Below are 27795 nucleotides of genomic sequence, written 5' to 3'. Positions count from 1 at the left end.
CCTTGTGGAAGAATGGAGAGGCTTGGTAAGAGCAAAAAGGGAAATCTCTTAGGACACAGGCAGTGATGCAGGGGACGATAATGGAGACCTGGTGACACATCCTCCTGGGCATTGTGAGGGACAGTCCTCCCCTATTCGCCTCATGCACTTCCTCCTCTTGGGAGCCCTGCAAGGCCAATGGTAAAGCAACAGCCATAGGGAATGGCCCAGCGCAGGGGGACATGACACCACTGTGCATGTTTTCCCACCAAAATTCCCAAAGCATATCCCAACACTGGGAGGATAAGCTCAGGAGTGAGGCAGTGGCAGCCACCTGAGCAAGACTTTGACATGTGTGATGTGACAGTCTGTCTTGGGGGAAGGTGGCATCATTTTATACCTGGTTGGACCAACGTGGAAACAGGTTAAACCACGAGGCTTAGTTCATTTACTTGAGAGAATGATACTATAATACTATAAGATTTCCTCAAATTTCAGCATGCACAGAATCACCTGGAGGGCTTATTAAAACAGATTGCTGGGCCCAGCCCCAGAGTTTCTGGAATGGGCATCAGGAATCTGCATTTCGAGGAAGCTCGCGAGTGACGCTGACGTGGCCCAGAGATCACACTTTGGAAACATCCTCCTGGAGCAAGTCTACCCTCCACGTTGCCTACAGCACATAAACATACACGTGGCTTCTACAGTAGAAAATGTCCAGATTTTTATAACTAAAATATTGAGAAAAACGTGTTACAGACTGTACACATATAGTGAACTCCCATTTCTTTGTATCTGTAAAACTCATAGATTAGCATTAATACACTAACACCATTAACTCAATAGATAAAGGTATAAAAGTTGTCAAAGAATTAAATTTTTGAAGTTCTATTTCATGGACCTTTAACCATCAAAAATAAGATTAAATGACTAAAAGAAAGAACCTTATTTCCTTAAATAATCTATGAGAATGAATTAAACTAAACGTCAGATCACAATTTGGAAATCTATTTGTTCTAAATATGACAAGGAGTTGGCATACATAATATATTCAAACCGAGAAGAAAACATTTAATACCATTTCATAAAAGGGCAATTCTGGAACAGACAGTTCTTAGAAAAGGAAATAAAAGGTTAATAAATGTATAAAACATTATTCATAGTAGCAATAAAAATAATATGAATGAAAAACAATAAGAAATAGTTCTTTCACCTTTCATTTTTGCAAAAACTAAAATGGTGCTAAGATTCATCACTGACTCAATATACAGTGAAATTTTCCAACAGTGCTGGAAATGTGGAAAGTGAAACTTTCCTACAGGTTTCATTACATTTTCCTTGATTTCCTCCACTTTACTGCTAAGGATGGTGCAAGTTTTAATTAAAAAGAAAAAGCATTATTTTTTGAAAGTTATGTGAGATTACTAGAGCTCAGAAACATTATAAAGTCAGGAGTCATTTCAATTTCCATCCTGCAGTAAGCATTTTCTGGATTTTAAGGTAGTCGTATTAGATTTACAATCGGGTATGATTTACGTAATCCCCCAAAGACAACCCCAGAAATCCATTAAAAGTCACCTTACTTTCCCATACATACACTAAATTCTAATCCATTCATTTGTTTCCTCTTCTATTATCACATTCAATGCTTCTGTAAAACGTACTGTTTATTGTACTTTCATCGCAAATAGAAAATCTTTCAGTTTGGCTTTCTATCCTTCTGAACTCCATTCCAATATGTATCACTTGCTCCTCTTCTTGTTACAGTAAGAGATTAAATAGTCATTTACTTTTTGATATATGTCAAATGGAAATCCAGCCTCCAGAAACGTCCCTTGGAAGTGTCAACACACCTAGAGGTACAGCAGTGGGGTTGCAGCATTTGTCGCCGCCTGCTCCAGGCTGCAAATTAAAGTCAGGCGTTTCATAATGGTCAGAGAGTAGAATTTATTTGTGTAATAAGCAAAGTAGAACATCTCTTTCATTCCCAGGTGTCCCGTTGCAAAAGCCTGAAGTTAATGGTTTGCAAATCATTCTACCCCAAATATACAACTTTCATCACACAATTTACTTTTTTGAAAGAAAATATCAACAACTGCCAGCCCCTAATAATGAAAAAAAATATACTTTCACTTAAATTCTCATTTGAATCAACCAACTACTAGGACAGCCGATTTCAAAATCTTATTAGTTCTGCTAGCATGAACTATTTAGATTCTCATGCAGGAGCACTTTGCAAGAAAAAAACAAGAACGACACTTCTTTTTAATGAACAATTTATAAATTAATGTAGTTGTCAACAAACCTTTTCTAATTTTGCAAAACTGCAAACACAGACTTCAGTTTCAAAATCAACATTTTCAGTATGGGAATAATTACTGCTTGTGTCTATGACGCCATTATATACATAGGTATCTGTCATAATAAGTTAGATGACGTTTGAATATTTTCCGTAACATAGTGAATGAACTGAGGAACTAAATTACTTCTGAAAAATGGATCCCCTAGGTACTTGCCTACCTTTTCTCGGTACCATCGCTCTGGTAAAGCACAGGCAAATTGAGCTAAAAATAATAGCCAATAGCCAATTGGGTTCTAATACCGGGCTTATACGAGGAGCTATAAATAGCATGGCGTAGTACTCAGATACAGAATCTTCCCAACTGCGGGGCTATTCTTTTTGGATTAAGAAGAAATTATCTGGGCAATGAAATATATTCTGCTCTTTTATGAGCATGGCGGCTATTGCCCAGCGAGGTTGTTCTGCTGGGTTCTTATCCTGCAATAGCTCTTCCCTACCCCGCTCAAGACAAACACCTTCCCTGCCCAGACAGACCCACGTGGCTTCCAGCAACTCAGCAAAGATCTCACTTACAATAACAGCTCAGCGTTTTCTCTCCCATGGCCCTCTGCTGCAACCAGTACATAACCAAAGAACCCCTGGCTTTTAGGCGGATTCTTCTCTTCTATTTAAATGACTGTCCTAGGACAAGAAGTAAGTTTTATATTTTCTGCTGATTTCCAAGTTAAGGGAATGGAAGTGGATAATATAGACCAAGGCCTGGCAAACTGGCCCATGAGCCAAATCTAGTCCAACACTTATTTTTAAAATAAAGTTTTATCAGAGCCTTTATTTTATAGTTGCTTTCATGCAACCATATCAGAGTTAAGTACTTTGGACAGAGAGAGTATGACCCACAAAGCCAAAACTATTCATCATCAGGCTTTTACAGAAAACGTATACTAGTCCCCGCTACAAGTATAGTAAGGAACAAGCAGCAGAAAGAGCCCAGAGCAGGTAACTGTGTGCGGGAGGAAACAGGTCGCCGTAGCCCGCATTTGAGATCTTGCCTGGAAAGGTTTAAAGTGTTCTTCTTCCAACTTTAGGGTTCACAAAATATGGACCTATTTCTTAACCTACCAGTACAACCCAATTATTTCAACAATAACCGAAAAAACCTGATGATCTAACGTGAGCAGGGCATCTGCTAAGCTCTGTGCTACCCATTTATTAGCCATTATTTCACATAGAAAATCAGTTAACGAGACATTAAGCTTTGATAGTGTGTTCAAGTTTACAAAGGACTGGCATATATATATATATATATACATACACATATACATATATACCTATATTTGGTCTTCAAGATAACCCTGAGGATAGAGAGATTAAAAAAACAAACTAAAAACAAACCTCAGAGTGTTCAAGTTTGCACAGCTTGGAAAGATCAGAGCTGAGACTAAATCCCCGGTCATCTCTAACTCCAAGGGCAGTGCCCCTACTATATCTGGCTCCCTCTCATTTTCCTTAGATACTTTAAAAATCTTTGTACAAAAAAAATAAGATAAAAAATTACAAAAATTTAAGAGCATCCACAACTAATTAAATCAACACTTTAAACATATCTACTCTCTGCATGAAATTCTCCCTCCAAAAACATTTTAAAAAAGAAACAGTGGCCAATTTGAAGTTTAAACAAGGTCAACCTTAAATTGCACAAAAATAGAAGTGCTATCTGTTCCTTAATTATTAAGTAATTATTCAGGCTGAAATATTCTTGAGTCTTTCTGGCATGCTTTTCATGCTTAGTAAAAAAGGTATTTTAAGACAATCTTCTTAGCTTCCTACTGAGATAATTATACTTATATGTCTTTTCAAAATATTTGACAGACTTACATTACTGTGAGCAGAAAAAAAAATACCAAAAAATCAATAGTTAGTTCAAAGGAGTGCACAAAAGTTAGCATTTCTCTGTATTTTAACTTGGAGTTCACCAACTTCAGAAAGTTATTCTAAGAAATGTACTTAAGGCAACAGCAGAGAAAGCTAATACACAAATACACTAGCCAGCTCCAGGGGTGACGTGCTTCCTGCTAGAAAATCTCATGCTCTAAAAGGGCTCCCAACATAATCATCTGTACCGAGAGTCATGGCAGAACTGACGAGCGAAGCCCCAAGCCAGACAAGAAGAGAGAAAAAGGACCTTAGTCAAAGGCATCAAAGCTATAAATGGCCGGCCTTCTTTTAGAGAGCAGCACACATGTGGACGGTGATGGAGCCAGGTCGGGGCATCCTGCTACCTCCCTGTTGCTGAGATTTGTTTCCCTAATGAAGCGAAGCCAATGGGCTGCCTACCTGAAGCGCCCAGTTACTTCAGTCCCTGGGCTTCCTAATACTTCCTCTCAGATACGGTGAATTTAATATGAACACTACTAAACAATGAGGTCATTATTTAATATGCGTTTGCATGTTCTTGCCTTGAATTTCCTGTAAATGGTTTAGTCTAGGTCACACATTTCATTGCTACCCAAGTATGTGCCCATGGTATCTTTGTGTGTGTTAGTCCTAGGACTATTACTTATTATTTAGGTACTAAAGAAGCAATTCTGGAATTGCCAGGCTTTTCAGTACCTACCTAGCACAGGTATATGTGTAGACTAGTGTAGCTATGCCAGTATGGCATACACATTGGGAAACACAAATCCTCATACATATGTATCTCAAGTGTATATTTTTTCTTTATGGAATATGCAAGGAAAGAACTGTCATTAGATAAATATTTTTCCATCCTATCAATCGCCTACTGTGAGACATAAATTAGAAGACACACACCAGATACACATCTGGGAGTGTGATTAGGGGTAAGAGAATAGGAGACCTTCCTTTTTACTTCAAACGCTCCAGTACTGTTTGACTCCTCCACACATATCTATCTAATCCTATTCGACAGACAGAAGGACTAAGGCGAAAAACAAAACCAGAGAAACCCTGGATCGGGGTGGGGAGAGTACCACAAGAACAGGTGTCATCATTATTGGAAAAAGCAATTCAGTTTAAATGGTCTATGACTTCCAGCAAGTACTCTCCTAAATTGGAGTATACACACTATGTTTGTTCTAGTGCCTCTGGAAAGCTCCTTACACTGATAAGTTTGTTACAGAAATACTTTGGACTTTAAAAAAATCAAGATGATGGGGCGGCCAGTTAGCTTAGTTTGTTAGAGCGCGGTGCGCCTAACAACAAAGTTACCGGTTCAATCCCCACATGGGCCACTGTGAGCTGCGCCCTCCACAACTAGATTGAAACAACGACTTGACTTGGAGCTGATGGGTCCTGAAAAAACACACTTAAATAAAAAAAAAATTTTTAAAGTTAAAAAAAAATCAAGATGACATTTCTTCATATAAATTTAAGGTGACTATCTCTCTGATGGTTAGAAAGAAATACCTGTCGCTAAGGCATACCGTTTTTATTAGCAATTCAATTTTTATACACTGGCACAGCAGTAGTGTGATAAATAATCACCTACAACTACATAAACAAAAGAAATATTTCCAAAAAGACACAGGTTACCTAACAATCTATAATTCTTTAGTAAAAAAGAATGATCATTCGTTAGCAAGAAGGTAAGAATGTCCAGACTATATTAAATAATTTCTCTGGTTGACACCAAAGGGAAACTGATGATTTTTTACAAATGCTTCTTAATTAGTGGTAACAAGGCATTGGACAGGCCCTGGGACGCTTAATTTCACCGTTCAAGCCCTTATTTACTAAATAAAAGCATTGGTCTGATCTTACCTACTAAACAAGGACGTGCTATGCCAATTTAACTTGGAAAAATTCAGGGTTCAAATGAAACCTAGTGAATGGGCCTCAGAGATTCCTGAATATCTTCTCAAGTTCCCACCAGCTAAGGCCCAGTCTAGAAATAGCCTGTCATCCTCAAAATCAACTACCCACCCAGCTCCCATCTGCTTCCGTGCTCTAAAACATTACAGTCACCAATCTTTTTCAGGGTCCTGGACATCAGTTTCTTTTTAAGTTTCCTTTTCATCCTGTCCTTCCTTTTAGGACAGTATCATGCATTCCCAGTTCCCTATGTTCCAAAATGTGGAGAGTCAAAGAGAGCCATAGAGACACGTCAATCACTATTATTCAAGGCTACTGCATAAACCATAAAATAGTTATTAAACAAGCATCGTGTTTAGTTATACTGGGCAAAACTCAACTGAGTTCTGTTTTTCTTCCTATAAAACTTCATCATTTGCTGGAACAGAATATGATTCAAACATCTGTGAGAAGCTAATATTGATTTCCCTCTCTTCAACAGCACATTGAAAATCAACAAGCTTTCAAATGTCTAATTCCCCGTAATTTAATAGATTTTTTTCGGTAATACCAGAAAGTTATTTTTAATAAGTTAGGGTTTTTGATATCTTACAATATACTCTCTAGACCTGAAGAAGAATTATCATTTAAATTTGACAGTGAGAGAAGTCTCGTGGTTGTCTCCCTGGACTAGTCTGCAGGATCGGCACTTGTTAGAGAAAGTCTTGCACGGTCCTTTCTGGCAGGAGATGTCTGTGCCGTGAGCAGGACACATACACTTCTCCATACCACGGATCCTGCCCAACTCATTCCTCCAGGGCCAAGAAGTGATCGAGCTTTCTCTGACCACCTCTGGGAATTCTCCTGACAAAGGAGGGCAGGAATCCAAGCAAAATCAAATTAAGAGAATTACAAAGGTGATTACATGTCACTGGGAGAGTGACCATGTGTCGTCCTTGGTCTTGGCAACCCAGTTTCTGTTGATGATCCCAGTGTAATAATCAATACCATCCTCTTTCATTCTCAAAAATGCCCTAGTTTAGGTGATAAATTATATGGTTACCATCTTCACCGGGGACTGAAAAGTTATTCACTCTCTTCACTGAGGTTACTAACTACAAGAAACCCCAGATTCCAAAGGTCTGTAGAGTGTATTTCACCCAGAAAGAGGAGAAATGAGGGTAGGCTTCATTTCTGACCAGACTGACAAAAAAATAATCTGTGAAACACAGAAACAAGTGTCCCCAGAAAAAAATGTTGCTGCCTTAGAAATGTCAACTGTGGTTGATTCGTATTGACTTGTTGCAGTTTAGAACTTTGTATTCTTTTTATCCTTTTCTAAAACAGTGCTTCTGAATCATAATAAATTAATAAGAAAAAAAATAACTATGAAAAATATTTTGGTGGAACGAATGGGTCCGTCTAAATATCACTTTCATTTGCTTTTTGCTGTTCGTGTTATAAACACACCCATGTGGGTTACCATTATGAACATGACTATGTTCCTAGCTAAACTATCCAGAGTCAAGCAATTACCTTGTGATTTGAATCAGCGTTGACATAAAGATAGAAAGCACAGACCTTCAAAACCTCCTCTTTTACAGTCTTAGGAATATTTGGCTGAATGTTCTGAACAATACTTCAAGTTTACCTTGTCGATATAATCATGACTGAGATTGCAAATAATGTGACTATTCTTATGAGTCACTCTGAAGTTAACAAATCCAAGCATTCATATTATAAACAAGGATACTTATCTAGAAGAAGCTAAATATGATTTTCTTAGAGAAAAATACTTGGACCAGCTGCATGGGTCAGACTGACTCCCTTTGGTCTATTCTCATCACAGCAAACAGAATGTTCCCTTAACAATGTCAACTGACTCCCACCACTCCATGGCTCAGAACCCTCCATTGGCTTGCCAGCTCACTGAAATACAATCCATAATCCTTCCCGTGGTCCACAAGGCTCTGCAAACATTAGACCCAATCTCCTACCTCAGATGCTCTCCTTCAGTGAGGTCCAACCATGCTAGCTTCTTGTCATTCCTTAAACTCACTTCAGACATATCTATATCAGCTTTGCATTTGCTGCCCCTTCCCTCAGATACCAGAATGGCTCTCTTGCCTTAATTTAGGAGTCTGCTCAGATATGATCTCATCAGAGAGGGTCCCAGTGGACCATATCCCTCAGCCGGCATTCCCAGACGCCCACCACCACTCTACATCCAGACCTACTTTGTCTTCATAGCACTTCTAGCTTATGGATTGTATGCTATCTATTTGCCTGTTTATTACCAGCTTTCAACAACCAGAATGAGGGCAGGGACCTTGTCTCTTCTGTTCACTTACGTCTCCAGTGTCTAGGCCAACACTCATAAAACAAATGGTCCCAAGGCCCACGCTCTCAGAGAACTGATTAAATGAAATACATCCTGATCACGTAAAACTAATTTCAAAATTTGTGTTGAAATGTTCTGACTTCTGAATCTGAAGTCCACGACTTCCCCCATGGCACATAATCCTTAAATCAATTTCCTCTGAAAAGGGTATTTATGAAGTACTGGTGATGGTGCATATACACAGACCTCTTGGGAGGAAAATCTGGCTGTGTATATTAGAATTAAAAATAACAACAACAACAACGAATGTTGACTCCATATTTCCACTCTTCGATGTCCAGTCTACAAGAATAAGTACACAAGTGCAGAAGGTATGTGTGCAAGGATGTCCACTATACCACTGAATTTTTCAAGCTTGTGTTATTTCTGTAATAAGAGAGGGAAAAAAAAAACTGAAAAAGGGAAAAGTTTGTCTTCCCCAGAGAGTAAAGTCGAAGCAACTACCAAGCAGAGCAGATTACAGTTTTATTGAACGGGAGGTTGGAAGGGCAATGCTGAGCGAAGCGGCTTCTGATCACACACCACCCTCTGGGAGGCCTCCGGTGGGCGCCTTACCTAGGAGGTGCCCCTTCCAAAGGCGCCTTGTAACTCCGCGGTCTGTACGAGGCGGATGGCCTTTGGAGCCACACCTGACTGGACCAGGGCAGGGCACCTACACCTGCGGCAGCTCATCAATGGGTTGACCAGTGGTCTGTCAGGTGGATAGACCCGAGGTCGCCAGCTCAAAGGGGCACACGCTCAGGTAGTCTAAACATGATGCACACCCGGGCAAATCAGCAGTTGGCAATGGGGCAAAACCCAACGGAAACACAGACAAGACAGGCGAAAGCAACGTGGCAGCAGATGGAGGCCATGCGTGAGTGGAAACCGCAAGTCCCGCTGTCCTGTCACCCTGTCCGTGAGTGAGCAGGGCTGCCCCTCGGCTCGACCACCCTCCTTTCCAGTTGCCTTCAAAATGGGTGCTCTTTAAACTATGTTTTAGTTCATATCTGCTTTGGTTTCCAATTGGAAGCAGTTTAACTAACAAAACATTAAATTAAGGAATGGATTAAGTCTTTATAGGTCTTAGCCTCTGAAAAGATTATGGTTCCTTCTCTACCCTCTCATTATGTGTAATTCAAAATAAAAATACTAGGAAACTCACAGGAAATGTGACAATCTCTTATATTTCAGATTCTTTCCCCTTTGATCACTGTATGAAATAATAATGTTTTTCCAAAAGAGAAAATCTAGATACCTACATTTGCGCTTAGCTTACCTAGTAGGTAACCCGAGGTAAGAGGCGCTGCAAGAACACATCGCAGACCACAGCGTCTCGCCTGCTACAAGCTGTGCACCGATGGACTAATGACTTCTAGTGGCAGACACACAGCATGTTTTCAAATTTGTTTTTTATATGTTTTGGCATTTTTAAAACTAGATCACAGGAAAAAGAGGTAAGCACATAAACAATATTTTATTACCTAAATATACTCTAGTTTTCTTCAACACTATTAGAAAATTATTAGAGAAATATTTTCAATCATTAATTTAAAGCTCAGGCAGCCTAGCATCGGTAGGGACCAAGGAGTCAGAGAATGAATTTTAAATTTTCTTTTAATACACCAAACACAAACTACATTTTTCTAATCAATTATCAAATAGATTTAGAGGCTTCACAGTAGGAAAGGCTTGGCCCTGACACTTCCATTCCTTACGTTATCTGTTGCTCTATGATGGAGATGTAGTCAGGGGACAGAAAGGGACATACGTCCAAAGTGGCCATTTGCAAGACTGGAAAAGAAGCTAGACTCTGACATGCGGGTCGCAGCAGTGAGGAAAGAAGGTGTGAACCCACTCCATCCCTATCATCTCCCTTTCTCTCATCCCCCAACCCTGCATCTCGTTCCCGCTCAGCCTCTCCTCTGTGAACCCAGTATTTACATTTACTGAGGAAAGCCACAGCACAACCTTTTTCTCAGAAAGGTCTCCTGGAGGACTTCTGAGGGCAGAGTGTTTGATGTCTGGCCAGGCGTGGCCATCTCACATCGTTGGCTGCACAGCTAGTGACCTATAATGGTGCCTCTGAATCAAAGCTGTATTCTCTCTGGATTATAAAGGAAAGTGGAGCCCTTGGCATTCCTGATCCTGTGAGAACACTCTACATAGATGCAATGTTTTTGCCTGCTTTGTTGACTGGTTCTGTCTGTTTTTTTTTTTTGTTTTTTTTTGTGTGTGTGTGTGTGTGTGTTTTGTGTTTTTGTTTTTTTTAATATATATAGCTTTACTGAGATGTAATTCATGTAACATATATCTACCCATTTAAAATACGCAATGCACTGTTATACCATATTCACAGAGTTGAGCAACTATCAACACAGCATATTTTGGAACATTTCCATGTCCCCTAAGATAAAACCCACCGTCCCCATCAGCGGTGGCTCCCACTCACCCCCGCCTCGATGCCTCTGGGAACCTTTCATCTACTGTCTATGTCCATGAACTCACCTATTGTGAACATTTCATACAAAAGGAATCATTCAATATGTGGTATTTTGTGACTGACTTCTTTCATTTCGCATAACGTTTTCAAGGTTTGCTGACTCACTCCTGGAATGGGATTTGAATCACACCCACACAAACTGTTTTCCAAATATTAACAGCATATTTGGCATATTCATGGATAGGTATGAAATAGCTTTCCCAATGCACGGCTCTTGAGTTTTCCACTGAAATCACAAGGCTAGATAGACTCTCAAAATTAAAACAAAAACAAACAAACAAACAAAAATAGAACAAAACAAAACAGAAAAACAAAGCCACCAAGTTCTGCCAATTTGCAATCCGTATCCTCCAGAAAATGCAAACTGAGTTCTTTCATACAATGCACTCATGCCTGACTATAAAATCACATTATTATATACACACATTCATCTTTCCCCAAATCCTCACTCTATTTAAAGAACAGAAGTCAAAGGACAACTTATAACTCAAAATATAAACAATCTAATGCAAATTAAACAAAGGCATCAGACACTTCACTCAAGAGGATACACAAATGGCAAGCAGGCATGTAGACATGTGCTCAGCATCATTAGCCCTCAGGGAAATGCAAATCAAAACCACAGTCTGGTTCTGCTTTACACCCATTTATTCTGTATGGCTACAATAAAAAATGTTCATAATGCCAAATATTGGCAAGGATGTAAAGAAACTGGAACCCTTGCACGTCACTGGGAATATGAAATGGTATAGTGACTTTCGAAAATTGTTTGATAGTTTCTGTAAAAATTTAACACACACTTAACCATACACGCAGCATCCCTAGGTATATTCATAATAGAAATAAAGACACATTTCCACCAAAGACACAAATGTCCCACAGCATTTACATTACTGTCCCTATCATTACTCATAATATCCCCAAACTGGAAATAACCCTGAAGTCCATCAATGTGTGATGGGTACACAAAATGTGGCAGGTCCATACAATGGAACATAAACAGTACCAAAAAGGAACAAACTACATTCCATACACACCATGGAGGAACCAAAAACACATTCTGCTAAGTGAAAGGAACCAGATACAAAAGACGACATATGGGATAATACCATCTAAACAGAATTTCTGGAAAAGGCTGCTTATGGAGACAGAAGCGGGCCGTGGTTGTGTGACACCAGCAGCTGGAATTGGTAGGAGGCAGTCGTAACTGTAAGTGGGAGGAGGGAACGTGTGAAGGTAACAGAAGCGCTCCAAACCTAGATTGTGGTGAGCGTTACACAGCTGTATAAACTTATACTAACTCTTTCATTAACATGGGTGAACTGTATGCTATACAAAGTGTACCTCAGCAAACTTTTAAAAGAAACAAAGACCAAGTACACATTCACAGATACAAACCATACCTCGGAAGCACCACTGATCCCATATCGGCTAATCATGAACAGGTAATCGTGACATAAAAATGTCGGCCACTCATTCCTACATCAGCAAGTTCGCAAATTATTTGGTCAGAGGACTCCTTTACACTCTCAAAAATAATTGAGACCTCAGAGAACTTTTGCTTAGGTGGATACTACCTGTCAATATTTACCATATTACATGGTTAAAATGGAGAACTAAAAAAATCTTTAGTGATTCAATCTAAACTAACAATAAGCCTATATGTTAACAAGAAGAACTACATTTAATGAAAAGTATAGTTATTTTCCAAAGCAAAAGAAAAAATGAGTGGAATGTTAACATTTTTGCCAGTTAGTGTCTGGCTGAATTAAAAAACAGCCAAATTTCCATATCCGTTCCTGTAGTCAGTCTGCAACAATCTCACACATCATGCAGCCTCTGGAAAACCCCACTATATAAGGAGAAATGAGAGTGAAAAGGGTAAATTATATCTTAGTATTATTAGAAAAGTAGTTTTGATCTCACCAACACTCTCCGCCTCCCCCCAAAAAAGGGTTCTGGGCACTCCCAGCGAGCGTCGGCCTACCCTTGGAGAACAACTGGCCTTGATTCTGCTCTAAAACCCACTGAGGTTCATTTTAATGAGACTAATACAGATAATTTACGATCAAGCTCTTTTGAAAAACAGGATCAGAATACTTTTGAATATAGTTTTCAAAGCAGTCGGACTCCCTCATTATATAGACCTGGCTGCGACTTATTCAAAGTAGGAACCAAAATGAGACTTATCATTCCACAGCAATACTTACTTGTTGAATCTCAAACACTGTTCCAGGCTTATCAAGTACAATAAATAAGACATTACGACACATTGTCAGAACACTTGACTGATTGCTACAATGTTGTTTGCTAAAGCTACTATTTTGTCACTGATTCCGAAGCTTCTGTTTCACATCTATTCCCATCTTCCCCATCTCTATTATAATAAAAGCTCTGCCCTAAGCTTCTGTATTTGCTTCTAAAATAATAAAATGTTTTTGAATTTTTCTAAAATGAACCTTGACATCATAATCGAAAACAATCATGTTAATTTTAATATCTGAAAAGCAATGGTTTAATGGTCGTTTTAGAAAACATGGTCAATTTCAGTTTAAGTACTATTTCTCCTGTGCCTCCGTTAAAAGAGACAATGACCAGTAAGTTTATGAGTATGTATGCCTCACAGCCTGAAATGGTTGGTGATACTCAACTAAAGAGGTACCATCTCATTGGTGATGTCTCCAAAGCTTTAGTCATCTATGAAATGTACTTCCCATGTAATGTGATTTAAAACTCAGCAAAAATCGAGATATTTATAACTTTAATGCCAAACCAACAGTGTAAGTACTTACCTTACAATATCTCCTTCAAGAGCAATCACTCGCTTAATGATCTTCTGTTCAGGATTTTTAGGGGACCTGGAATAAGATAAGATTCTACAATCAGCTATGTCTCGGTTGTTTTAAGAAAATAAAAGGAAGTTCTACAACCCAATAGGCTGTATTACAGGCACTACAGAATCATGAATCATGACATTTATCCTACTTCGGTCCCTAGTGAGATGGAGTTACTATTGAAGTAACTCTTGTTTTAAATCTCTGGAGACAAGAAGTCATGCTGAAACTTTACAAAAACAAATGCAGAGGGATATAGACTCTTATTAGTAAAGCTAAGTTCTTGTAGGAAAGCGGATTCATACATAAAAACCGATTAGGCATTTCTTTAAAATGATAGCATGCTTCAATTTATTTCATTTCAAATTAACAGAGGAGTTTGATTTAAATCCTCAAGAAAACACTGAGGGTAAGAGGTATTTTTGAAAAAATAAAGAATTAGGAAATTCTTTATACTATATTTAGGTTTAGCCTTAAAGATTATGTCATTCAGAGTGCTAAAACAAGGCTATTGACAGTTAAGAGACACTGATAGGTTGTGACAGACTGAACGCAGACATCATTGACTTTGAGCTATGATTAATAACATATGGTAAATGTTTACTTAGAGTGATACTGTTTACTCTAAAAGGATACGCCCCTCTCCCTCTCTACTTGCCTCCTCCCTCTTTCCTTCTCACTCCATCCCTGGGATCTCTTACTCTGGGGGATGCCATGTCTGTCCCCAGCAGCCCCCCTGAGAGACTCCTTTGGGGAGAAACTAGGAAACACGCCCTTGAACCCCAGTCCAGTCTTCAGAGAGAGCAGCTCTGGCCAACAGCTTCACGTCCAGGGCATGAGACTCCAGGCCAGACCCCCCACTTAAGCTGCCCCTGGCTGTTGGGTCCTTAGAAAACGTGTGAGATAAATGTTTGTTTTAAGCTGCTAGAGTTGGGGTAATTTGTTACACAGCAATGGGTAATTCAATCTTAATATGTCCAATTTCCTGCCAATAACATTTAAAGCCTTTTGATTTAACAGACCTATTTCAAGGAACATCTCATACATCACAGAAATGATCATTTAATATGTATCTGAATATCAGCGAGAGAAAAATATTTCAAGTCACACTTGAACTGAATTACTTTTAAAAAAGGTAAATGCACAAAAACTGAAAAGATTGAATATATTCAAAATACAATACTTCATCAAAGGAAATATGAAGTCTCAGTAAGATTAATATTTCACATTTTATCTTGCAGAGAAAAATGAAATCATCTAAAACCATTTGCGTCTACTTGTGGAAATGAGTCTCAAATTTTTTTACTAAATTCATTATTAATGTCCTTTATTTTTAAAAGGAAATTTGATCAGAATGTTTGATTGAAGTGTCCCTTCACTGGATTGACTAAATATTATGTTTCTATCAATTTAATGTCATTTATGTACATCGTCTCGGCAGGGCTACTTACAGAATTTTAAAAGCTTTCCCTCCCATGTCTCTCTGTTTAGATAAACAGAAACATATCAAATGCTATTCAACCTTAGCGATCACCAAAGAATTACATATTAAAACAATGGAGGGCCATTTTCCTATTATATTGACAAAGAAATAATGATAATACAGCTTATTGTTGAAGGTTTAGGGACATGGATACAATAAATATAATGCGTGTCATCATGTAACATGCCTTTTTGTAACTATATCAAGGTGTTATATTCTCTTAACATAACAATTACACTTTTAAATATTTAACCTAATAAAATGACTATGGATGTATGCAAGATTTCACCTACGTGGATGTCGTCTATTTTCTAAAAAGAGAAAAATTTCACCAAGAATAGATTAGTTAAATAAATTATAGTCTGTCCACATAATCAAATATTTTCCGGTCATTAAAAGATAGGTTATAAAATAATTTTTAATGATGTGGAAATATCAATAGAATGTAAAGATGAAAAACGCAATTTTGAAAACATTATGTATCCCATGACCTCACATCTGTAATTACAGAGAGACAATGTCATGCGGTTGTACTAGAAAGGAAAGAAACAGGAAGGATATAAAACAAAAAGTCAGGTGGGAGGGAGTTCCACGTGTGATAACACACGAGCCTGGCGTTTAGGTTCAGATTCCTGAGAAGCCCGTTAGCAGATGACAACTGTCTATGTCACATGACATCCCCTGAGAAGAAATGCCCCCAGCTAGGGGAGAGGCCTGAACTAATTACCCAGCTGCCCCACCCAATATCAATGCAATATTAGTGTTAATGAAATAATATGAAAAGCAACCCTTATCGGCATAAAACAGTATTTTCTGCCAACAACCTTTAAGCTTCTGAAATACTTGAAAACTATTTTAGATTTTAAAATAATCTATAGTTTAAGATCATGAAGCAAAATAGAATATGCAAAGTGAGCTATCTATATAATTAAAGTCTTATGAATTACTACTTAAGTATATCTATAAATTTTAATGCAATATTAAAATCGAATCTAATCAAATGATTCAAAATAAAAAAAGCTATTATTAACATTAATCCCATTACTGCTCAAAATCTGTATCTATATTTTAATCATTAGGCTGTTGATTGCATGACTTTGAAATAAGTAGCAGGATGAGAACTATCATAGATTTACATTGTGAAAGTCATTGAACTTCCCTTTGTCTGAATTTTCTTGGCTACTTGCCTATCTCCTAGGAAGTGTGGAGAATAACAAGTGAAGGATTGTGCCTTACTTTAGAGATACAATGTATTCCTGCCCAATAAACACTAAAATTCACATTTAAATTTATAATTTTAGTGGCTGCATAATAAGCATTATTTTGCAATATTTATTTCTGGAGCCTGGATTTTAATCATTGTTTTCATAAATCGATAATTTAATTAGACAAGCTCTCTCCAGAGGCTTGGACGAGAGGCCTAGCATTGTCTAGTAACTGCATAGGTCAGTTTGATCTGGCAGAATTTGTCTCTAACAAGCATGGTCGTGGGGAAGGGATCAGAGTCTAACTTAGTCATAGGAACATTTTTACGATACTGAATATTCTTCTTGAATTTCACTTTCTAACTTAATAGAAATATTGCTGCCTTTACCCCGTGACAGGCCAAAGAAAGTCTTGTCTGACTGTCATCTTTCTAACTGATTTCATGCTCTTGTAATGTTCCCCAAAGGTCGTGATTTGGATGCTGTCTGGAGCCGTAGGTACTTTAGAACAGTCAAGTGAGGCCCCCTTGTGTTTTGTGGGGATGGGAACATCAGCAAGTGCCCTGCCCTCCCTGTTCCCGACCCCCACACCCATCCTGATGTCAAAGGTCTACCTTACCCTCGTTCTTCTCTTATTCATAATAAAAGTCTGTGGATTGTATAGGTTTTTATATCTACATGGCTCAGGAGCGGCCCAGATTGTCACAGAATTCATTTTAGGATTAGAAGTCACGTTAGCCACAGCCTAATATAAACACTGATCCCTCAAAAACACTAGATTATTGGACAGTAATTGTACTGCATGTATTATAGCAAGGTCTAAATTTTAACTCTTCATTAATGAGGTAAAAGTAAGAAATAATATTCTGGGGATACCTTATATTGGATAGGCTAAGTTTTTACTGGCCTAAAGGATGGTCCTGTATTAAATAACGCACATAGCTTTACATCAACATAAAAAAAAGAACAGAAATATTGCTGTTTTAGTCATCAAAATAAGGTTTAGAATGAAAAGTCCAGACAACAGCTATAAAAAGTCATATCAAATACAGCTCTCATTGTTTTTAATTTTGGAAAAAGTTGCCTGGGTTTGACATGCTTTTCACAGGTTAGTGCTAGAAAAGGCCTGTGAGTATATATAGCCCTTCCCCTGCTACTGTTATTCATGCCCATTCTCCATGGCCTAAGTGCTTCTGCTTGGCCCCTTGTGCCCTGCAAATGACATGGGCTTGGGTACAGTGGACATGAAGTCCACTGTCACTGTCCTGTCTCTGCTACAAGTGAGCTGCTGACTGCAGCTCTGTTTTGTTTGGTTCTTCTTCCCTCCCCCTTTACCCCCTCTTTCCCCCCCCCTCCCCTTCCCTTCATCTTGAGCTGGCCAAGCAGAAGGAGACTTCACACCAAAGTCCTAATTTCTTGTTCCTCTTGAACGAAATAGAAAACAGGCCCACATTCTTGAATGAACCAAGTGCCCTGGCGCTGAGAAGCTCAGACTGAGGATTAGCCACAGTCCCACAGCTAGTTGCCCAAATGTTAGTCCTGGGGCGGGGTGGGGCATGTGAGTTTGGGAACCTCCAGAAGTCTTGAAGACCACTTCCACATCCATTATCACAGGACTACTGAGCAAAGGTGTAAGGAAGCCCCAGCAGAGGGTCTACAGCACAGTAGGGACTCAGCCAACAAGAGCCACCTCTTCCTGAAATAAGTTCATAAAGGTGGTCAAGTAACAGGGCCCAGGCAAACGGTTCCAATCCTGGTTTCAGACTTCCACAGATGGAACGCTTATTTCAAAAACCCTCCAATAAAAGGCTTTTCAGAGTCTGTTGCATTACAGTGCAAAAAAAGCATCTTAAAGGTTTGGCCAAGTTTTATTACACAATTCACTAAAGAAACATTACCGTTAAATATAATTGCATGCATACCGAAAACTCACAGGTTAGTTTTAAATTAGATGGGTAATCAAGTCATGTTCAGTGTTGGATCCTATATTCTTTGTGTCACTATCAGTAGTGTGAACTTTGTGCATACAGCCCATTTTTAAGAATTCATTTTTTAAATTCGATGCAGTTTTATGAATTATTACTTTCAAACTTTTCAATTAGGTCATTATTTCAGGTACGTTTTTGCCCTTGCAGATTTGTCTTTGTAGCCTGTGAATTTTTTAAGCTTAAACAAAGGAGATAGCACAGACCGTTGTTCTTTGGGTTCATTCTTGAACCCTCACCAGTACAATGCTTCTGACATCAGATACACTTTCAGAAAATGATATGTATATATATATTTGATCCCTAACCATCACTTTTGCCCTCAGAAGATGCTCCAATCCAAGGGCCCCAGAACTAGCACAGGGAATTACAGATGTGGTGGCAAGAACCTAGGGTAATGCATCAAAGGTGTCTTCTACAGAAATGCCGTATTTTCTTAGCTAGGGATCGGGTCTCGGGGAAGGGTCACCACCAGACAGGGACAGACGGTGGTGAAGTGTATAGAAAACCCTAACAAGAGTGCACAGAACCTGAGAGCATAGGGGCCACTTTGGGGGGTGGGGATGGACCAGGGTAGACGGTTCATCCATTTTGGTGCCTCTCTCAAGATGTACCCTGTGTGAACAGCCTCCTGAGCAGTAGAAACAGCATCTCTCAGAGAACCTGAGGGACCCCAGTCAGGTTTCTAGCGAATGTAGCAGCAGGAACAACCACTTTAGGTTTCAGATTTATCTTCTACAAGTTCTTATGGAAGTCAATGTATGTTAAGAGTACTGATGAAACAACAGAAGCACGAACTTTAAAAAATTAAACTTTTGGCGGAATCGAGTGGCCAACGTCTTGCGCAGCAACATGCCTAAGTTTTATTGTGACTACTGCGATACATATCTCACTCATGACTCTCCATCTGTGAGAAAGACACACTGCAGTGGTAGGAAACACAAAGAGAATGTGAAAGACTACTATCAGAAATGGATGGAAGAGCAGGCTCAGAGTCTGATTGACAAAACAACCGCAGCATTTCAGCAAGGAAAGATACCTCCTACTCCATTCTCTGCTCCTCCTCCTGCGGGGGCAATGATCCCACCTCCCCCCAGCCTCCCCGGTCCTCCTCGCCCAGGTATGATGCCAGCACCCCACATGGGGGGCCCTCCCATGATGCCGATGATGGGCCCGCCTCCTCCTGGGATGATGCCTGTGGGACCTGCTCCTGGAATGAGGCTGCCCATGGGAGTCCACATGCCAATGATGCCAGGGCCCCCCATGATGAGACCTCCCGCCCGTCCCATGATGGTACCCACCCGGCCAGGAATGACTCGACCAGACAGATAAGGGAAGAGGGGAGCCTCTTTCTAACAGTTCTATATAACTTGTTCTATTTCTCCAGGAGATCATGGTGCTGGGACTCTGGGTGTTTCCAAACAGCATGACAAGGAATACTCGCCCCCCTTTCCTATCAAAGAGAATAGTTTCAGAGGGTGTAGTGGGACAGGGAAAGCAATTTTCATTTGTATTGTGAAATGTGAAAATAAAATTGTCAACTTTTAGTTAAAAAAAAAATTTAAACTCCTTTTTATGGATAAAAATTTTCTTGGTTAAAATGAACAGTTGTTTCACTGGCACTAACTATGATTAGAAGAAATTTAATAAGCAAATGGTAGTAACTGGTCTTATTAGTAAATCAACCTTGATTATGTAAAATCAATTAAAACTGTATCATGACTCTAACTTCTGTCATCTAAAAGAGCTGAACTACTTTTGTACTTGAGAATTTTGATTCTGAAAAATAACTGTCTTCACTTAATTATGAAAAGTCTAAGATATTTAGTATAATCATAACGATCAGCTAATTTCTACCAATGTTTATTAATTCTAGCATTTCAATACATTGAACATTGCTATCTCCTTAGTGAACATAATTACAGTTATATTTCACTGTCCAGAAGATGTATGAAATGAATATATACAGAAGTACAGAATAGAAAACAGCACATATGTAATACATAAATACACATGTATATGCAACTCTTCCACGTGATAGAAAATCATGGTAGTTAAATAAACTCCTCTGACCTCTAAAGAAACTTCTGGGCTGAAAACACATTCCCAGATTTATTTATTTTATAAGTTTTGTTTTCACATATTGAATATGCTTAAAGTTGTACATATATGTAGAACTGGATATGAATACTTAATAGAAATGTATTAAGACTATTCTTTAATGTAGACTCCCAAAGTGCAGACCTTCCAACAGAAATACTAGTACTCGCTTCCCAGGCAAAGTAGGACATGACAGGGGTGTCCACCATTTTTTCTGTAGTCAAGACAGGTGTTGCTCCTCTATCCACATCATCTCACTGAGTATGCCTTTGCAATAGAGTACCATGTAAGGCCATGAAATAAAACAAAAGCAACCGGTCTGCAAAGGAATTAAAACCACCAATCCAGCCTCATAACCATAATACTGCAATTAAACTAACTGGCTTTTTACTTTTAACCTCAACCGGGTTGGGAAATAGTGCCAGGTATTTGTGGTAGGCTTGAAGAATATACAAACTGTAACCGACTTAAAGTGCAAGCTATTGATATTTTCTGTATCTAGCCTTGTACATATCCATCAGCATGGCCCAGAAAGGGCAGACCTGCTGAAATGCAAAATGAATACAGTGTGTAAGTGCTAAAGTGGGGACAGGTACACTGATGCCCACTGAAGATGCTGGCAGTATCTGCAGTCACCTGGAGAACGCTACGGGGAAAAATGGCACAAGGGTCTCCTGTCTCCCACGCAGCTCACTCACCAGAGTGCCACGATGTTGGTGATTCTGTGGGATGTGAGGTGCCAAGCTTAGGGCAGGGCACGTCTTGGTAGAAATGAGGAGCGTGAGAGGCAGTGTTGACCCTTTCACCTGGAGCCCGCATTTAACCCCCCACCCACTTTTCCCACCAATAATTTCTAACCTGGCAAATATCTGGGAGAAAAGGAGACAGAATTTTTACGCTGATAAATATAAAAATGAATATTTTATCTATGGTGAATTAAGCTTTTGAAGTCTGCCTAATTGTGCCTGACTGGTGCTTGCAGTGGACAGAAGCTGTTAAATTTACGTTCCCAGCAGAGGTGTCCACTCCCAAACAAACAACATGGCCAGAATGTTTCCAAGGTAACTCGTAATCAGACAAGAATGGGAGGTATATGCTGATGTACCAATGCCCAGCGTTTCGGTCTAATGACTACAGTGACGCTATGACACTTGTCAGCATCAGGCAATGGATAATAGAGAGTCAGATGGAAGTGGGGGCATTTTCGGTGGTTGCCAGCACGGGGGTATAGGGTGACAGGACCTTAACAACTGAGGCCCAGATAATAAGGCCCATATACCTCCCAGTGGGGACCAGCATGGAGAGATGCTGACTGGGGTTCAGACGTCCACTCCTGATACTATCACACTGTGAACTCCCCAGAGCTACTCTGGCAGTGGGGAGAAGGATAAACAGACTTAATTTGCCATGAACTGCCTCAGGAAGTTCTCAAGTTTACCCCATTTGAAATAAGAGAATAGGTTTTTCTAGCACTAAGATACTTAAATTCAGTAATGGAAAACTAGAGTTACGTATTTTTGCATACCTGGTTTTTACGGCTGAGAATTTGTACCCATTCCATTTTCTTTATTCCATTATACATATCTGCGGATTCATATGCTCTGTAGTGACTGGAGTGACATGCATTATTAATATCTCAGCCTTGCTGCTGGATTCAAAATTCCTAGTAAAATTGAATTAGGTATATGTATGAGGAGAGGTAAAATTCCACGTGATCACTGAAGTTATCCTAATTTCTCTAAAATGTTCAATCTCCTGGAGAACGTAGACGATACAGAGGTTTGAATGTAAGTACAGTATGAAGCATCCTGGCTCGCTTCTGTTCTAACCCTGTTGAACTTATTAATTTTTAAATTATAGCACTAGTGTTTTATGGGACAGATCTCAGGCTCCAATAACTACACACAATTTGCTCCCTTGAAAATGTCAACTTTATGCCCCAATAGTAGACTGAATAGTCTTCACAAATTGTCTTCAGTAAAAATGCATGAGGTTCGGGATTTTACAAAATCAACTGCAACTGGTCACCTCTGAAAACAGCATTATTATTTACTTGCTCAGCTCGACAGCCATTTATATAGTTCTAGTTGCTAAGTTATCAGAAAATATTCTATATATTTCTTGTTCTGCTATTTATGCTGCAGTAAGTTGTTAATATAATAGTTCATCAATGCTTTTAAACTAAAAAATATGAAAATGAAATGAGATGTCCAGCTGCTATTCTTAATTGTATGCATTCGTTTCTAGTTCTCCTCACTGACCTACCTCCTTTCTGCTGGATTGAGTACATGGCACTAAAGAAAGTATGGGAGAAGATACTGCCTGATAAGCTAGAAGGGCTTAAATTTTGAAAGGGTTTTGACTGGCTGGGAATACATGTCTGTTATTGAAAGGAGGCAAGTTGAGAATGACAAAAAATTGGTGAGGAGTCAAAAAGAATTGTGAGGGATTGTACGGGAACTTTGGGGATTATAGAAGGAAAATAAGGGAGGATATTTCCAAGGACGAACAGAAGTGACCTTACATGGATAAACCAAGTCACAGAGACACAGAGCAGGGACTGGAGAGAAACATAGCCAGGTAAGTAAGAAGAGAGATTCACCAAAGAGCACAGAAGCACTGACGACTCCACCTGGATACAGAAGATGGCTGGAGTAGCTAAATTTGACTTCTAGTAATTTAACAGAGCCTCAGAATCAGAGAAAGTTGGTTATGCTAATGTTACTCCAATCCTGTGATTGCCCTCTTTTCCCTTCTTAGGTTGTCCTGGAAAAGTCTTATTCTTTGTAAGAAAATTCAGAGGTCAAACTGTCTTGCCATTTTCAGTTGATTGTACACCATCAGCCATCACTATAATGTATGTCAGGTATGTCCTTTCTATAAAAACTGAGTATGTTGAGGATATAATTTGCCGAACAAGTCACCCTTTTCTATTACTCTTTAGTATACACATACAGTAGACACCTTTTTTTCACTAATCCCTAAAATTGTATTCCAAATAATCGGGTACCCACTTAAAATGGAACAGACGGTGTCTGCCCACAGGTGTTATTCCTTACAGGAAGCCAGTCGGATTGTAGGCTGAAAGACATTGATTAATGTGAGAAAGCTTGCTGCTTTTCTGGGCTCCAGTCTTCCGAATCTGTACACACACAAAGTGGACTCTAATCTCTACAGCTGTCATGTTGACGTGAGCTGTACATTTCACAGGCTCTGAAACCACTCTAGCGCTCAAACATTATCTGCAGCTTTCCTCACAACCACAATAGCAGTGAGAGACTATGAAGTAAATGGGAGCAGAACCTCATCTTCGTGCGAACCGAAAATAAATTCATGGGAGACTGGCTTCCCCAGGGTTCCCACAGCTGAACCTCAACGAGCATCTCCCAGGCAAGGTATAACCATGTATACTCCTCAAATACCTCTAGAATGGAGTAAAACAATGCCAAATAGAATCAAGGGAAATAATCTCCAACCGGTTTTACAGGCCTGTGGCTTAAATGCATGAAGGGGGCTTTGATTTAAGTAAAAGCAGATTTTTCAGAAACATATGCTTACCACCCACTGCTCTTCATCTGAATGGTACAAACTTAAGAGTTTCATTTCCCTGTAGCACGGGAGCTTTGCCAAGAGACGGGAGCACACACATCAGTGATTAACAAAGATCCGCAGCATACAATGTGTTTTCAGGGGTCTAGTCTACTTTAGAGTGGGTTTCAGGCCATGGGGCCATGTTCCGTTGACCATGTGGAGAGCGGTTTTGAGTTATATAACATTTTAAACTCTCTTTTGGACTTTTCAAAAACCTAACTCTACTCCCTAAAATAAAATGCCTTTCTTGAAAAGATGTAAGAAAACCACCAAAATACTTCTCACAAAAATCCCGATTCGGCTTCATTTGGAAATGTGTAACCCCAAAGCCTCGCTGATGCAGACCCTGTCTGTCCCACCCTTTATCAGTTCTTTCTTGTCACTGCCTTCTGGTCACCTTTCTTTTTCCAGCACAATGCCCTCACCCCCAGGCTATTTACTGGCACTCAGGTGATGCCTCACTCTAGTGCTTTACAGCACCAGCCAAGACAAGTCGGGGTCTTTTCCAATTCTTCTTCTCAACACCACCCCCTGTGTAATTAGGACACGCATCCTTCTCAGACATCATTTTTCAGTTAGAATATATACACGATTGCTTTTGGCCTTCTGTTATAAACACAGTTATTTCCTGCTACGTGGTTTTGTGTTATACCTACGAGGAAAACTTGCTCAACATCTCATCTTTTACAATCACACTTCCCTAAATCCTTATAATTCCAGGCTTTGAAGATTTACACACAATATTCAGAGGAGTCCTAGGATGCTGTTCTGGAAAAGTCTTATTTCTTTTTTATTAACTTTTAATACTTAAAAGTCTATCGACTCACAGTTACACTAATCTAATCACATAATCAATATCCTACTGCAGAATTATCACAAATAATTGAACAGATTTAAAATAAATATGTAACATGGCTTAATAAAAGGAAGTGGAGCTCAGAGGTTGTTAACGCTACGGAACAAAAAGAAGGGAAGTGACCATATCTGAATCTCTTACAGTACCTTTCAAACTATATCAGTACCCTTCTAAATTAAAATCCCATTTCAATTAGTTCCCAGCAATCCATTCTAATCACTTTCCACTCAAAGACTCAGCTGTTTAGAATGCAGACTGGATCACTGCTGTGGTGATGTGTACTTGACCTCCATCCTGTTAACAAAGAGACTCAATTAATTATTTGCTGTTTTGAATGGCTATTTCATTTCACCTCCACCTTTCTTTAAGTGTTAAGAGGCTCAATTGCTTTATCACCTGAACCTTAGCTTTGGAGAATGCACGCAGAATTTCTTAAATGGCAACTGACAAACCATCTTGATCCAGAAAGCTAATTTCCAGAACCATATCTCCTTCACATCTTATGTGAGAGTCAGCTGAAGTAACTCATTGACCCGGAGGCAGGTCATCTTCCAAGAGAGCCTCTCCATTTTGAATGGCCCCTTTGGTGCTGATGACACACTGGCACTGCAGTGGGCTATTCTGTCACAGTTTCCGTGAAACATCGGTTTCATTAGAAATCTTACCCAACACAAAGCTACAACGCTCTCGGTATAAATTGGAAGGTATGTAAATTCATAGTGTATCGGTTTTTCCTATGTAATTTTAGTTTTTCCTGTATACTTTTAGTTACATTAAGCTCAGTTGTATAATCTCATATTTAAACCCTAAAACACCAAACCAGGACAAGAAGATAACTTTGAGGTAAATGTGAAAATGGTTTTGACAATGTCTAGGCACAGCAGAACTGACACTAGGGAAGGTACTAGGAGCAAAGCCAAATGATAGAGCCTGGAATCCATCATGAATCTTCGGATTTCTCTTGTATTCTTATCATACTAAGACCACGTAACATTTCAGAAGTTTCCATTTGCCTCCTAACTGTTTATTTAAAGGGTTATTCCTGTCTCCACGGGTAGATTATAATGAAATTCGTGATTGTCTTAACCTTCTCGTATCAGTCCTAAATCAGTTACTGGTGCTTAAAAAAATAAGTAATCAGCATTTAATAGTAGTTAGCTCATAAGAAATATGCCAAGATATTGCTACTAGATATCTCATATAAGTGGAATCATAGAATATTTGTCCTTCTGTGTCCAGCTTATTTCACATAGCATAGTGTCCTCAAGATTATCCCACATTGTTGCATGCATCTAAATTCCATTCCTCAATTCTCATTTTCATAACTGATATTAGTCATTCTTTCATGAATATCCCAAATGATTTATCAACCAAGTAGCAATTAGTTGGTATGTTTGTTATGATCTAAATAAAAAATGGCAATGGAAACTTTGAAAAAAAAAAAAAGAAAAAGAACAACACATACAACTCCTCAATTCTTCCTAAGAGAATATAGACTGTCATAAAAATCAATAATCTTGAGTCTGCAGATCTTAGTCTGTAAATTAGTGGCTCTGAAACTTTAAAGTCTACATTAGGGAATGTGGGATCCACATTTTAAAAATCACCTAAGTGACTTTGATGTAGGTGGCCCTACCCCATCTTTGATAGATGCAGCTGGGAACCCTCACAGGGAAATTCAGCATATTTGCTCCCTACATATTCAATAAAGACATAAGCCATAAAAAAACCATAACGTGTTTCTAAAATGAACATGACAGATAACTCTGATTTTGAAACAGGTACAACATTCTAAACTCGTGGTTAAACAAAATTTCCTACTAGGGAAATAGGCCAACATTCTAAAATTCCATATTTAACTTCAACCTGGAATTGGATCTATAACTAGTATAGAAACAGCATACTCATAAGAAAGAGCAAAACATCCCATTTCCAGGGTTGTTTAGGATATAAAAACCTCACTCAGAACAGGCACAATGATGAGAAACTATGATGTAACAGAAAGGTTATGGGTGGTATGAAGAATTCATGATACAGAAGAACTTATTTCTTACAGTCATTAATTCACTCAACAAATAGCTGTGGAATGACCACCAGGTACTCGTAGGTACCCTGTATGGCACTAGCTCACAAAACAGACCTTATAACAATTTATGGCACTCATGGTATTTTTAGGATTCAGACCCAAATGCTAGCTAGCTTTATTACCTAAAGCAAGTCATTTACCTCTGTTAGCATCTGTCTTTTCATGAACAAAACGAGGTGATGGCTAGTGGTACTGGTGACCCCAAATGTTGCTGTAGAGATCAAATGAGCTACTAAACATAAGCTTTTGAGCTTCTGCTTTTTCTAAGAGTGAGTGTCAGAATAAGATACTAAATTATATTGGTGAGCTCCAAGGGTCCAATTCCTACTTTAAGTAGGAAAGAAGTTATAATCTCTGAAACCAAAACTACAAAATGAACTTCTCACTACAACAATCACTGTGTAACATTCTGTGACATCTGTGTCTTGGTCTGTTACACCCAGACAGGAATAATTCTGCCACCAAGTAGGAGCTCGACTCTACTGTCACATAAATGTCAAATAGTCAGTCTCTCTCTCTCTCTCTCTCTCTCTCTCTCTCTCTCTCTCTCTCTCTCTCTCTCTCTCTTCCCTTCTCCTCTCCCTCCTTCCCTCTTTCCTTTCATTTTCTTTCTGCCTTCCTTCCTTCTTAAAACCTTCTTTATAAGATTTTTTTTAATAATTAATGATGTCCTACATAGAT

At 39.0% G+C, this 27795-nt stretch overlaps 2 protein-coding genes across 4 annotated transcripts in view; one reads left to right on the top strand and one right to left on the bottom strand.

Annotated features, from left to right (window-relative positions):
• The window catches only part of IMMP2L (inner mitochondrial membrane peptidase subunit 2), a 706765-nt gene that overhangs the window by 207057 nt on the left and 471913 nt on the right, over positions 1-27795 (bottom strand). For all 3 annotated transcript variants that reach the window (XM_033088452.1, XM_033088454.1, XM_033088453.1), the window contains one exon: positions 13767-13832. In XM_033088452.1, the coding sequence (XP_032944343.1) occupies positions 13767-13832 (66 nt within the window). The remainder of the gene's footprint in view (positions 1-13766; positions 13833-27795) is intronic.
• LOC117012320 (U1 small nuclear ribonucleoprotein C-like) lies at positions 19306-20041 on the top strand. The gene has a single exon (XM_033088460.1). The coding sequence runs from the start codon at positions 19334-19336 to the stop codon at positions 19811-19813; it is 480 nt and encodes a 159-aa protein (XP_032944351.1). The 5' UTR covers positions 19306-19333; the 3' UTR covers positions 19814-20041.

Source organism: Rhinolophus ferrumequinum, chromosome 20, assembly GCF_004115265.2.
Source record: "Rhinolophus ferrumequinum isolate MPI-CBG mRhiFer1 chromosome 20, mRhiFer1_v1.p, whole genome shotgun sequence".
Lineage (NCBI taxonomy): Eukaryota > Metazoa > Chordata > Mammalia > Chiroptera > Rhinolophidae > Rhinolophus > Rhinolophus ferrumequinum.
The sequence above is the reverse complement of the archived record's forward strand: the minus strand, read 5'-3'. Positions and strand labels throughout refer to the sequence as shown.

Excerpts from the sequence above, each read along its gene's own strand:
- LOC117012320 (XM_033088460.1), top strand. The coding sequence starts at position 19,334 with ATGCCTAAGTTTTATTGTGACTACTGCGATACATATCTCACTCATGAC.